General features: G+C 38.2%; 1 protein-coding gene across 2 annotated transcripts in view; it reads right to left on the bottom strand.

The window, feature by feature from the left end:
* LOC116306986 (uncharacterized) overlaps positions 1-13,855 on the bottom strand; it is a 52,412-nt gene that overhangs the window by 34,251 nt on the left and 4,306 nt on the right. For both annotated transcript variants that reach the window (XR_016118968.1, XM_089025511.1), the window contains exons 5-9: positions 13,236-13,352; positions 12,649-12,765; positions 12,079-12,239; positions 11,152-11,410; positions 9,827-9,952 (exon numbers count right to left, since the gene is read on the bottom strand). Coding sequence is in view for 1 of the 2 variants with exons in the window: in XM_089025511.1 (XP_088881637.1) it covers positions 9,827-9,952; positions 11,152-11,410; positions 12,079-12,239; positions 12,649-12,765; positions 13,236-13,352 (780 nt within the window). In the remaining variant the exon portion in view is untranslated. The remainder of the gene's footprint in view (positions 1-9,826; positions 9,953-11,151; positions 11,411-12,078; positions 12,240-12,648; positions 12,766-13,235; positions 13,353-13,855) is intronic.

Raw genomic sequence — 13,855 nt, 5'->3', positions numbered from 1 at the left:
AGCATTTCAAGACTACTCGCAAATATTTAACAAGTTATATAAATCAAGACGTTAAAGAAAATTGAAACGTTTATATAAGTGAAGAATTTCTTATGGTAAGAAAAATCAACTTTTTATACTACGGCACTCTATAATTCATATTCCATAGAGAAAATAGAACCAGTAGCTTACACTAATCTTTCTTTCTTTTTTTACAGGCATTGCCTGATCGACTAAGGTCTACAAAGCAGAGGAGCCTTCAAAGAAAAGAAGATGATTCGTCCTGGATTCTCATCATCCTGGGATTTGTACTTCAAATCATTTTATATGTACCCAGACGTATCTTGTCAGGGGTCGGTAAGTCTATCAAATTCAAATTTGAAACACAAAAAATCTTCGAAAAACCTACAAATTTTATCGAAACACTGAAACAACCTCCTACGATGAAAGTCTGGGTATGGCTAACTCACAGATCAAATTGGAATTTACCATGTTAGTGGTTGTGGGGTAAGAAAACTGGAAAACCCAGAGACAACCCCTCAAATTAAGGTAGAGATAACAATGCAGGTTTTCCCGGAACTATGAATCGAAGAGAAAGACATACATATCTTTTGCTTTTTCAGTCTCCCTTCTTGAAGATGTCATTATCTTTTGGTCGTTGGTTCTACCATCTCTCAGCAAGGTTGTTCCTGCAGTCATGATCATCTTGAGATTTGTGGTGTACCTTGTTTTATTTGTACCGAGACTCATTTGCTCAGCTATAGGTAAGACAAGCAACTTGTCTATAATGTTATTCACTTTTTACCAAGAGAAATAATTGAAACCATGGAGATACTCAAGCTGCAATCAAATGATTATTGAAATGCGATCAAATGAAGCACGGGTTAAGTGTGCTAATGATGCGCTGTGTCGTATCGCTGTGCATGGTCCTGGCGTTAATCTTCGGACCCTCTGTCACATTTAAGTAACGGTTGTTGTGTTGGTGCCTCCTGTGCTTAAAGGGTTTCTAACAATCTTCTTCGCTTTTTCTATCTCAAAAAATACGGAAGACGTTATTTAAGCACGCTGTGTTAATTAACCTGAACGTCATGGCAGAGGACAATTAATGCAGTGCTTAAAATCAAGCAATGTTTCTTTTTCCAGGAACGCTTTATGATGATGTGAAGTGTTTTCTTTCACTCATTGCGCCTAACAACCAAGTTGTCACAGGAAATACCAGAGACACCAATAGAAATGGAAATATAAGGATCACTGGAAAAGACAATGAAACTGAATGCAAGGAACAAAGAGAAAAAGGAAAGGAGGAAAGAAATCCTGACAAAGAAAAGGCTGTTCAATCACGTGACCAGCTGGGCGTGGCAACGTCCAGGAAAACGGCATGCGAGAAAGCTCCTGAACAACATCCAGCAACTGCTTCCAAGAAACATGCTGCACCTAAACAAGATCGCGTCACGACCCAAGGAATCCTGATTGGTTGCTGTCTTGCTGACCAACCAATAGTAGAAAAGGTGAATGATGAAAAAGCAAAGAAGAAGCCAAGAAGAAGACGCAAGAACAAATCAGCAAAATCAACAGGGAAACAAAGCACAGCTGTTGTAACTGAGATGGAGCAGACCAGTTCAGTTGCGGTGAAACAAGATGAAGTATCGACAAAAACAGGTATTATGAATGAATACGATGAAAGTATTCAAAACAATCATCCAATAATCTATTTTTAGAGTGTCCTTCCATTTCATTTAACCCTGAAACAACCTCTGAGATAATCAAAGTCAAGTCACAGCTAACTCAAAGATCGAATGATCGGAATTTATTTAGCGTGATTGGTTTTGAGAGGGAGGAAATCCAACAACCTCCAAAAACCCCGAGATCCCAGCGGTGATAATCGAGTGAACTACCATATAACGTAATCTATCCTATTTTCCTTGTTTTTCAGAAAGTTGTCCACTGAAAAACACCACATGTACAGCAACAGCAGCTCCAACGCAATGCAACACCTACCATGCTTCTACTAGAAGACGAACCCGTCGTAGTTACAACTTGGGATCCTACATAACGTACGAACAAAAGAAACAATTGTTCGCTAAAAAGAAACAACACAAATAGACTGAAAAGACTTCTAACTCGTTTATGAAAAAGACTGTACTTTCATTCCAATGCATTCCAATTCCTTTCTTCAAATGCTTGATCATTTTATCCTAAATTAGAAAAGTAAATCTAAAATTAAACAGGTTGTTAAGAAATTACATATTGAAAATATAATGTACATTATTTATTTAAAATTTTTGTTATGTCTTTCTATCGCACGCAACAGAGAGCTGTGTTAGTCAGGTACAGGCATGCGCAGTAACGACAGGAAGTAATAGAGGCAGCTAGCAGACTGACACCGGGGCCTGGTCGTACTGGGTGGATAGCGCTATCCAACGGATAAATCCTTATCAAGTCCATAAGTCGATGCTGTTATCCAATAAAAACCTGTGTATGCCTAACATGGCTTCACTATGATGTTCACTGAATACTCAACGGTACACATAATCGATAGACCTGGATGGAGTGTCCAGCTAGCCCTAATACGCTTTCGGAGTTCAATAAATTAAATGTACTGTGGTCTAGCATTGGTACAAACATTGTGTTTTACATTGTGGGTAGGGGGGTAAGGGGGTAAGGGAAGAGAGAGAGAGGGGGGGGGGGTGGAAGTGAGAAACTTTCTTAAAGGATGATATAAGACTTAGTGCCACTTTTCAGACAACAAACGATATACCAGTTTTGCATTCAATGCATACCGCTTTCTGTGCAGATCGCAGACTCATTTGCACAGGCTTAGCCTCATTAATATGTCAGCTATTCACAGATACCATTAAAAGTCCGTGGGATTTCAAAAAATTGGTATTGTTTAAGTTGCGCGTTCTTTACAGTACAGCTATATGATTATAATATATAATTATATAATTAGTATATATATATATATATGCTCTTATGCTCTTAAGAGTACATATGTATAAGAGTGACATCATATACCATAGGGGAATTATATAGGAAAACACAGGCTCATGCGAAAAAAAAAGTTTTTTACTCTTTTGTATTACGGAGGACATTATACCTTCACCTCGAATTAAAAAAATAAATATTTAGTTTTTCCGATTTTATCTTAACCATTCACTTTAATCTAAATTGGGCTCCCTGTGCTGAAACAATGAGAACTTTGAACAACAAATCCTGTCAACTCAAACCACCTGCGCGCGCAAGTAAATTAGGCAAATTAGTTTCTATGGTAACTTACGTCATTATTTAATTTCAACGTCACAGATCATTAGCAATTACTGAAATTAATTATTCCAAATCGAAGCACATAGCATTTCAAGACTTCTAGCAAATATTTAACAAGTTATATAAATCAAGACGTTAAAGAAAATTGAAACGTTTATATAAGTGGAGAATTTCTTATGGTAAGAAAAATCAACTTTTTATACTACGGCACTCTATAATTTATATTCCACAGAGAAAATAGAACCAGTAGCTTACACTAATCTTTCTTTCTTTTTTTACAGGCATTGCCTGATCGACTAAAGTCTACCAGGCAGAGGAGCCTTCAAAGAATAGAAGATGATTCGTCCTGGATTCTCATCATCCTGGGATTTGTACTTCAAATCATTTTATATGTACCCAGACGTATCTTGTCAGGTGTCGGTAAGTCAATCAATTTCAAGTTTGAAACACAAAAAAAAAACCTTCAAAAAACCTACAAATTTTATCGAAACACTGAAACATCCTCCTACGATGAAAGTCTGGGTATGGCTAACTCATAGATCAAATTGGAATTTAGCATGTTAGTGGTTGTATGTGGGGTAAGAAAACTGGTGAACCCAGAGACAAACCCTTAAATTACAGGTTTTCCTGGAACTGTGAAGAGACAGACTTGCATTTCTTTTTCTTTTCCAGTCTCGCTTCTTGAAGATGTCATTATCTTTTGGTCGTTGGTTCTACCATCTCTCAGTAAGGTTGTTCCTGCAGTCATGATCATCTTGAGATTTGTGGTGTACCTTGTTTTATTTGTACCGAGACTCATTTGCACAGTTATAGGTAAGACAAGCAACTTGTCTATAATGTTATTCACTTTTGACCAAGAGAAATAATTGAAACCATGGAGATGCTCAAGCTGCAATCAAATGATTATTGAAATGCGATCAAATGAAGCACGGGTTAAGTGTGCTAATGATGCGCTGTGTCGTATCGCTGTGCATGGTCCTGGCGTTAATCTTCGGACCCTCTGTCACATTTAAGTAACGGTTGTTGTGTTGGTGCCTCCTGTGCTTAAAGGGTTTCTAACAATCTTCTTCGCTTTTTCTATCTCAAAAAACACGGAAGACGTTATTTAAGCACGCTGTGTTAATTAACCTGAACGTCATGGCAGAGGACAATTAATGCAGTGCTTAAAATCAAGCAATGTTTCTTTTTCCAGGAACGCTTTATGATGATGCGAAGTGTTTTCTTTCACTCATTTCGCCTAACAACCAAGTTGTCACAGAAAATACCAGAGACACCAATAGAAATGGAAATATAAGGATCACTGGAAAAGGCAATGAAACTGAATGCAAGGAACAAAGAGTAAAAGAAAAGCAGGAAAGAAATCCTGACAAAGAAAACGCTGCTCAATCACGTGACCAGCTGGGCGTGGCAACGTCCAGGAAAACGGCATGCGAGAAAGCTTCTGAACAACATCAACCAACTGCTTCCAAGAAACATGCTGCACCTAAACAAGATCGCGTCACGACCCAAGGAATCCTGATTGGTTGCTGTCTTGCTGACCAACCAATAGTAGAAAAGGTGAATGATGAAAAAGCAAAGAAGAAGCCAAGAAGAAGACGCAAGAACAAAGCAGCAAAATCAGCAGGGAAACAAACCACAGCTTTTGTAACTGAGATGGAGCAGACCAGTTCAGTTGCGGTGAAACAAGATGAAGTATCGACAAAAACAGGTATTATGAATGAATACGATGAAAGTATTCAAATCAATCATCCAGGAATCTATTTTTAGAGTGTCCTTTCATTTCATTTAACGCTGAAACAACATATGAGATAATCAAAGTCAAGTCACAGCTAACTCAAAGATCGAATGATCGGACTTCATTGCCGAGCGTGATTGGTTTCGAGAGGAAGGAAATCCAACACCCTCCAAAAACCCCGAGACCCCAGCGGTGATAATCGAGTGAACTACCATATAACGTAATCTATCCTATTTTCCTTGTTTTTCAGAAAGTTGTCCACTGAAGAACACCACATGTACAGCAACAGCAGCTCCAACGCAATGCAACACCTACCATGCTTCTACTAGAAGACGAACCCGTCGCAGTTACAACTTGGGATCCTACATAACGTACGAACAAAAGAAACAATTGTTCGCTAAAAAGAAACAGCACAAATAGACTGAAAAGACTTCTAACTCGTTTACAAAAGGACTATACTTTCATTTCAATTCAGTTTCTACTTTCTTCAAATAATTGATCATTTTTATTCTAAATTGGAAAAGTAAAGCTAAAATTAAACAGGTTGTAAAGAAATTCGAAAAATCGTTCCATACTGAAAATAAAATGTAAATTATTTACTTATTGTTTTCGTTATGTCTTTCTATTGCACGCAACAGAGAGCTGTGTTAGTCAGGTGCAGGCATGCGCAGTAACGACAGGAAGTAATAAAGACAGCTAGCAGAACACCTGGGGCTCATCGTACTGGTTGTATATCGCTATCCAACGGATAAATCCTTATCCAGTGGATAAGTCGATACTGTTATCCAATAAAAACCTGTCTATGCCTAACATGGCTTCACTATGATGTTCACTGAATACTCAACGGTACACATAATCGATAGACCTGGATGGAGTGTCCAGCTAGCCCTAATACGCTTTCGGAGTTCAAAAAATTAAATGTACTGTGGTCTAGCATTGGTGCAAACATTGTGTTTTACATTGTGGGTAAGGGGGAGACGGGGGGGGGGGGGGGTGTGGAAGTGAAAAACTTCCTTAAAGGAAGATATAAGAGTAAGTGCCACTTTTCAGACAACAAACGATATACCAGTTTTGCATTCAATGCATACCGCTGACTTTGCAGACCACAGACTCATTTGCATAGGCTTAGCCTCATTTATAAGTAAGCTATTCACAGATACCATTAAAAGTTCGTGGGATTTCAAAACATTGGTATTGTTTAAGTTGAGCGTTCTTTACAATACAGCTGACTTTTGTGAATGATTATATACATATATATATGTGTGTGTGTGTGTGTGTGTGTGTGTGTGTGTGTGTGTGTGTGTGTGTGTGTGTGTGTGTGTGTGTGTGTGTGCGCGTAAGTATATATATACTCTTACTGTAAGAATATATACACCTAATTGAAAAACGTAGTCGGGTTTGAGGTCATATCATCGAAGCTAAGACCGAAAAGGATTTTGGGTAATCCGAAATGTGTATTATATTTGCATATAGACATGTAAAAATGCACAGTAGAGCAAAGTCGGTCAACCTAGATTAACAACATGCCAAAGCCATGATGCATAAAATTTGCACAGGAAGGGAAAACTGCAATATGCATGAAATTAGCATAATTGTTTGTCTACCCATGCTCCCCTTCGGTCTTAGCTTTGATATTTTAACCTTTTTTTGAACACGACAACGTTTTTTCAATCAGGTGTATACATAAGAGTGACATCAGATACCATAGGAGAATTATATAGGAAAACAAAGGCGCGCGCGAAAAAAAATGTTCTACTGCATTTTTTATTGATTTTTTAACTCTTTCACATTACAGAGGACATTATCTTGATCTCGAATTTGAAAAATCATTAATTATTTAAATTTTCCGATTTTATTTTCACCATTCACTTTAATCTAAATTGGGCTCCCTGTGCTGAAACAATGAAAACTTTAGACAACAAATCCTGTCAACTCAAATAACGTGCGCGCGCAAGTAAGCAAGGAAAAGTTAGTTTCTATGGTAACTTACGTCATTCTCCAATTCCAACGTCACAGATCATTAGCAATTACTGAATCTAAATATTTCAAATCGAAGCACATAGCATTCAAGACTATACTTGCAAATATTTAACAAGTTATATAAATCAAGACGTTAAAGAAAATTGAAAAGTTTCTATAAGTGGAGAATTTCTTATGGTAAGAAAAATCAACTTTTTATACTACGGCACTCTATAATTCATATTCCACAGGGGAAATAGAACCAGTAGCTTATACTAACCTTTCTTTCTTTTTTTCAGGCATTGCCTGATCGACTAAGGTCTGCCAGGCAGAGGAGCCTTCAAAGAAAAGAAGATGATTCGTCCTGGATTCTCATCATCCTGGGATTTGTACTTCAAATCATTTTATATGTACCCAGACGTATCTTGTCAGGTGTCGGTAAGTCAATCAATTTCAAGTTTGAAACACAAAAAAAAACCTTCAAAAAACCTACAAATTTTATCGAAACACTGAAACATCCTCCTACGATGAAAGTCTGGGTATGGCTAACTCATAGATCAAATTGGAATTTAGCATGTTAGTGGTTGTATGTGGGGTAAGAAAACTGGTGAACCCAGAGACAAACCCTTAAATTACAGGTTTTCCTGGAACTGTGAAGAGACAGACTTGCATTTCTTTTTCTTTTCCAGTCTCGCTTCTTGAAGATGTCATTATCTTTTGGTCGTTGGTTCTACCATCTCTCAGTAAGGTTGTTCCTGCAGTCATGATCATCTTGAGATTTGTGGTGTACCTTGTTTTATTTGTACCGAGACTCATTTGCACAGTTATAGGTAAGACAAGCAACTTGTCTATAATGTTATTCACTTTTGACCAAGAGAAATAATTGAAACCATGGAGATGCTCAAGCTGCAATCAAATGATTATTGAAACGCAATCAAATGAAGCACGGGTTAGCTGTGCTAATGATGCGCTGTGTCGTATCGCTGTGCATGGTCCTGGCGTTAATCTTCGGACCCTCTGTCATATTTGAGTAACGGTTGTTGTGTTGGTGCCTCCTGTGCTTAAAGGGTTTCTAACAATCTTCTTCGCTTTTTCTATCTCAAAAAACACGGAAGACGTTATTTAAGCACGCTGTGTTAATTAACCTGAACGTCATGGCAGAGGACAATTAATGCAGTGCTTAAAATCAAGCCATGTTTCTTTTTCCAGGAACGCTTTATGATGATGTGAAGTGTTTTCTTTCACTCATTGCGCCTAACAACCAAGTTGTCACAGGAAATACCAGAGACACCAATAGAAATGGAAATATAAGGATCACAGGAAAAGACAATGAAACTGAATGCAAGGAACAAAGAGAAAAAGGAACTGAGCAGGAAAGAAATCCTGACAAAGAAAACGCTGCTCAATCACGTGACCAGCTGGGCGTGGCAGCGTCCAGGAAAACGGCATGCGAGAAAGCCTCTGAACAACATCAATCAACTGCTTCCAAGAAACATACTGCACCTAAACAAGATCGCCTCCCGACTCAAGGGATCCTGATTGGTTGCTGTCTTGCTGACCAACCAATAGTAGAAAAGGTGAATGATGAAAAAGCAAAGAAGAAGCCAAGAAGAAGACGCAAGAACAAATCAGCAAAATCAGCAGGGAAACAAACCACAGCTTTTGTAACTGAGATGGTGCAGACCAGTTCAGTTGCGGTGAAACAAGATGAAGTATCGACAAAAACAGGTATTATGAATGAATACGATGAAAGTATTCAAATCAATCATCCAGGAATCTATTTTTAGAGCGTCCTTCCATTTCATTTAACCCTGAAACAACCTCTGAGATAATCAAAGTCAAATCACAGCTAACTCACAGATCGAATGATCGAAATTCATTTTGCGTGATCGGTTTCAAGAGGGAGGAAATCCAACAACCTCCAAAAAGCGAGTGAGCTACCATATAACGTAATCTATCCTATTTTCCTTGTTTTTCAGAAAGTTACACACCAAAGAACACCACATGCAAAGCAACAGCAGCAGCAATGCAATGCAACACCTACCATGCTTCTACTAGAAGACGAACCCGTCGCAGTTACAACTTGGGATCCTACATAACGTACGAACAAAAGAAACAATTGTTCGCTAAAAAGAAACAACACAAATAGACAGAAAAGACTTCTAACTCGTTTACAAAAGGACTGTACTTTTATTCAAATGTTTGATCCTTTTTAGTCCTAATTCAGAAAATTAAAGCCAAAATTAAACAGGTTGTCAAGAAGTTTGAAAAAACCATCCTGCATACTGAAAATAAAATGTACATTAATTAGTTCTTGTTTTCGTAATGTCTTTCTATCGCACGCAACAGAGAGCCGTGCTAGTCAGGTACAGGCATGCGCAGTAACGACAGGAAGTAACACCCATTTATAACAATCCATCCGGTTGGAAATTCGTTTGTCAATGGTAATAAAAAAGGCGGAAACTTTGACTTCCGACAACTGGTACACGCGTCTACCGGAAGAACCAAAAAGAGCGGGAAAAGTGAATTTTTTTATAGTGTCATTCTGCTAGAGTGTGCAAGGCCGGGTGAGAGGAATGGTACGTTAGTACATCGACAGTACGCCGTACAATTAACACATGCTCTAAAAACAACTCATATGGCTTCACTATGATGTACTGCACTAAATAATCAACGCATTATGAACAAGCATTTATACTGTAATACCCTTATGATAAACTCAACAAAATTACTCGATTTTGATTGGGCAAGAGGAGTACGATAAATTTGTTAATTATTGAGTGTATTATAGACAAAAAACAAAGAATTGCACCGGTATCTTCTCGTACAAAATTATAAAGACTTCCTTGATGAACTAAGACTTTAATTATGAGATTTAGAAATATTTACCTTCGCTTGTTTGTAAATCTCTCGATCAAACTTGATTGGCAAATGTTGCGCTTCTCTCAAAGTTTCTGGTACGTCTGTCTGACTGTTCAGGTAAGAACGCCCTTTAAGATCTATCCAACTAATGATCTGTCGGGTAAAAGGATTTTTTCAATATAGAGCTTAAAAGCATCTCGTTTATGGCAAACGTGAAACGTCAGATGAGCATCAAAAAATTGTTCACTCCGAATTCAGTAGTGAAAAAGTATCCAAACATCATCCTAGACTACTGAGTGGTAGATTAAGATACATATAGATGATAGTTGCCTACATTTTGAGAGTGTAAAATTCTTCAAGTAAATAAGAAGCAATTATTAGACAAGGTTGAACGAAACATCGTGATTTGTTTGTGGCGAGCGAGCAATGCCGAAGGCAGAGCCAAATAATTGCTCGCAAAACGATACCAAATTACGATACTTTGTGATAACCGAGTTCAATATTATTGTTTTTTATTTATCTATTGTTTTTATTGGTTGTTTTTAGTGCTATATAACTAACTGCTATGACCTCCCTCTATAAAGACACTTCCTAAATAAGCTAGACACTGATGAAACCAAGAGAATATGATGAAACTCTTTAACACCCCCAAAGTTTGATTGGCAGGGACTTGTAGAAGATAATATAGGTAAGTTGTAGTGCTTGGGAACGAGGTTATTCCGGGCGAAAGCCCTTGGAATTAAATTCGGAAAAATTAATTTCCGACCTCGCTGGGATACGAACCCACGACCTTCGGAATTGTACTACCGATGCTCTACCAGCTGAGCTAATTCTGTCGGAAATTAATTTTTCCGAATTTAATTCCAAGGGCTTTCGCCCGGAATAACCTCGTTCCCAAGCACTACAACTTACCTATATTATCTTCTACTATTTCATTAGTGCCACGCGGTCCACATACTCTCATCTTGGCAGGGACTTGGTTATTTCTTCTACAATCTTGGTCAAAAATGTTGAGAATTTTTTAGTTTTAATGGTATTTTCATGAAAAACATGAAAAATTTCCCCCCAAAAAAACCCTCCCCCTTATACAATGTTGTTTCGAGGGAGACAGGGCTGCTTTACCTACTGGGACCAAGATTGCCCTGGGGGAGAGGGGGTACGGACAATATTTTTTTAAATAAGGGAAATTCTACTATTTCATGATTGTATGAAAAACTCTTTTTGTCCAAGATTGTAGATCTACTTTTCTTCCTTTTACGAGGCATGAGGTTAGTTTTGATACTTTTCGAGTGCTGTATGTTAGTCAGCAACTCTTATCCCTCTTGTAAATAAAGTAATCATTGTGGCTTTACCTTTTTCATTTCATTTTCTAGTAGAACGACATTAGGTAATTCCCCCTCTGTTCCCAATCCAACCTCACAGTCTTTCGTTGCGTTATCGAGTTTTCTTTTGGCCTTCAACAGTTTAGTATAATTGAGTGGGACACCAGACATCATGGGCTTAAAAACCGCTTGACGGGACATGAGGGAGAAGAACCCATCCAAGTGAGGGTTGTTCATGTATTCTAGTAGTGCATCAGCTTCTTTGAGCGCTTCATCCAGGTATAGGTCTCTGGAAAACAAAGTTACAAAGAATATTCGTCCGTAACATGTTTTCTTGCACTTTTTCTTTATTTGTTTTTAGTTTTACCTGATATAACGAACGGTCATCTCTAGTGCAGCGTCCAAATCGAGCTGCCCAGAACGTACGAGCAAACTTTTACCGCGCAGAATCATTTAATGCAATCAAATAAGTGATACAACAATCATCATTATCTTCATCATCCTCACCACCATCATTATTACTATCATCATTATAACCATTATGACCATCTGCATCATCGCCACCATCACCATAACCATTATCATCATCGTCACCACCACCATTATTACCGCCATTTGCATTGCTACGCGGCCACCCCAGACAAAAATCGCGACGTGCACTTTGCAATAGACTGCCGTTAATCAAACACGTTGACGCCATTTACGCGCGTGTGTGATTCAAAAGGCGCCAAAACTTGTCGATTGTTTACAAGTATTATGAGCCACACTCACCGGGCCTATCCAGGCCGATCCATACGCGTGTAAATGACGTCAACGTGCAGTCTATTGCAAAGTGCACGTCGCGATTTTTGTCTGGGGTGACCGCGTAGCAATGCCAATGGCGGTAACACCATCATCTGACCACCATCATCACCACCACCACCACCATCACCATCATATGAATGAAAATGCCCTTACTTTCTTATTAGTGATTTCTTTGTTTCCACTTGCTGTACTTTCACATCTTCATTTGCTCGTAAACTGCTCGTAACTTGTCTTTGCAAGCTATTCAGTTTTTCCAACGTTTGAGGTAACTGAGCTAGGATGTTCTCTACAAGTTTATCCAAATCTTCCAGTCGCTAACAGAAAAAGAGTGGGACAAAATACTCAGAAAAAAGTTGCTTAATGCCCTCGGCTTTTCTTCCCTGGCCAACATAGGGTTGTTGAAGTAAAGAGGCCATAGCGTCCAGGCCAAATCGGTTACAGCGCTTCTCAATCAAACGCGTGAAATCGTACAATTTGCCATCGTGACGAAGTAGGTTTTGGTGGATGTCAATCAATGCGTTTCCATGACATTCCATAGGCACGTACTCTTTGTGTTTTCCAACAATGCTGGGAAACACTTTGATTGGCGTCCACCAAAACTCTATTATGTCTCGATTTTTCCCCCCCACGATTTCGCGCGTGCGATTGAGAAGCGCTGTAACGTCACAAATTTGTTGTAATTATTTTTTGCGGTCAAAACGTGTTGTAATATATAATACTAACCATTTGAAGCTTAACCCATGCCTTGTGATTATAGGCTAATGTACCACCAAAATATGCAAGCAACTGTGATTGGTCAATATAGGTCTGGAGATCTGATGTATTGCGAAGGAGAGTGATCTGAAATAAGAATATAATAGTATCAAATTTTACTTTATTTTCAAGCTGCATCTACAATACCACGCACCATCAAGTCAAGTCAACAAGACATTACATTACATGTGGAAGAAGGTTACTTGCTTATGTCAACGGCAGTAGCAAGTCAAGAGGATAGTCAAGACACTTTCTTCAGGTTCTTTATTTTTCCTCCCTTCACAAAACCAGCACTGAATTCGATCTCTGAGTTAGGCATGCATGTTCTGACTTAGATCAACCCAGAAGTAGTTTCAGGGTTCAATAAAATTGGAAATTGAATTTATGCTTTTCACTGTATATGCTATTTATTTTAAATCTATAAATGCTTTTACCTAAAAATAAACCCACCTATAAGTTAGGTACCCTGTCAAATAACCTCTATAATAAACCCACCTAACAATTATGATACCCTCTTCAATACCTCACAGACTCTTTTCTTTAAATGAGTTTCAAACCTGAAAATGACATGCTCCTTCTTTTTGTAATTTTTGAATTTCTTTAGCAAGATGTTTCTTGGTAGATCTATTCTCAGGTAGAATGAGGTACAGCACTTTAATCTTTCCTACAGATGCCTTAGACACAAGAATTTCATACAATTAAAGATTAAAACAAGTATATCAGTCCTTGTATATATATGAAACTGTAAAAATCAACTTTTAAATTCTAACCGGCAGTCAGTGGACAAATTTGAGCTACACTGTAGAATTGACACCACTGTTAAATCCCATTTTATTTTATTTTTTTAATTTTATTAGAAACTGCAAGGTCCACAGATGCACTTAAATACTTTGACTATTTGTGATTCAAAGGTGGAATTTTTTGGTTGTTATTTTTTAGCAACTGGGGTGGGGGTGGTAGTGGAGTTGGGGGTGGGGGTGGGGGTGGTAGTGGGGGGGGTGGTGGGTGGACAGTTTTTATTGTTCATTTAAGGGAGAAAGAGGAGTGGTTCTTATATTCTGCATAAACCATAAAACAACATATCACAAAACTGGGTAGTTTGTTTACATCTATCAAATAAATTTGAAAAACAAAGGGTTGTGATACTAGGAATTCTGAATAAAACTTAGGGATCAGA

Source organism: Actinia tenebrosa, unplaced genomic scaffold, assembly GCF_029948245.1.
Source record: "Actinia tenebrosa isolate PJP-AT-01 unplaced genomic scaffold, QUT_ActTen_1.0 utg344__unscaffolded, whole genome shotgun sequence".
NCBI classification, from domain to species: Eukaryota; Metazoa; Cnidaria; class Anthozoa; order Actiniaria; family Actiniidae; genus Actinia; species Actinia tenebrosa.
Note: the sequence above shows the minus strand (reverse complement) of the source record. Positions and strands in the feature narration are given on the sequence as shown.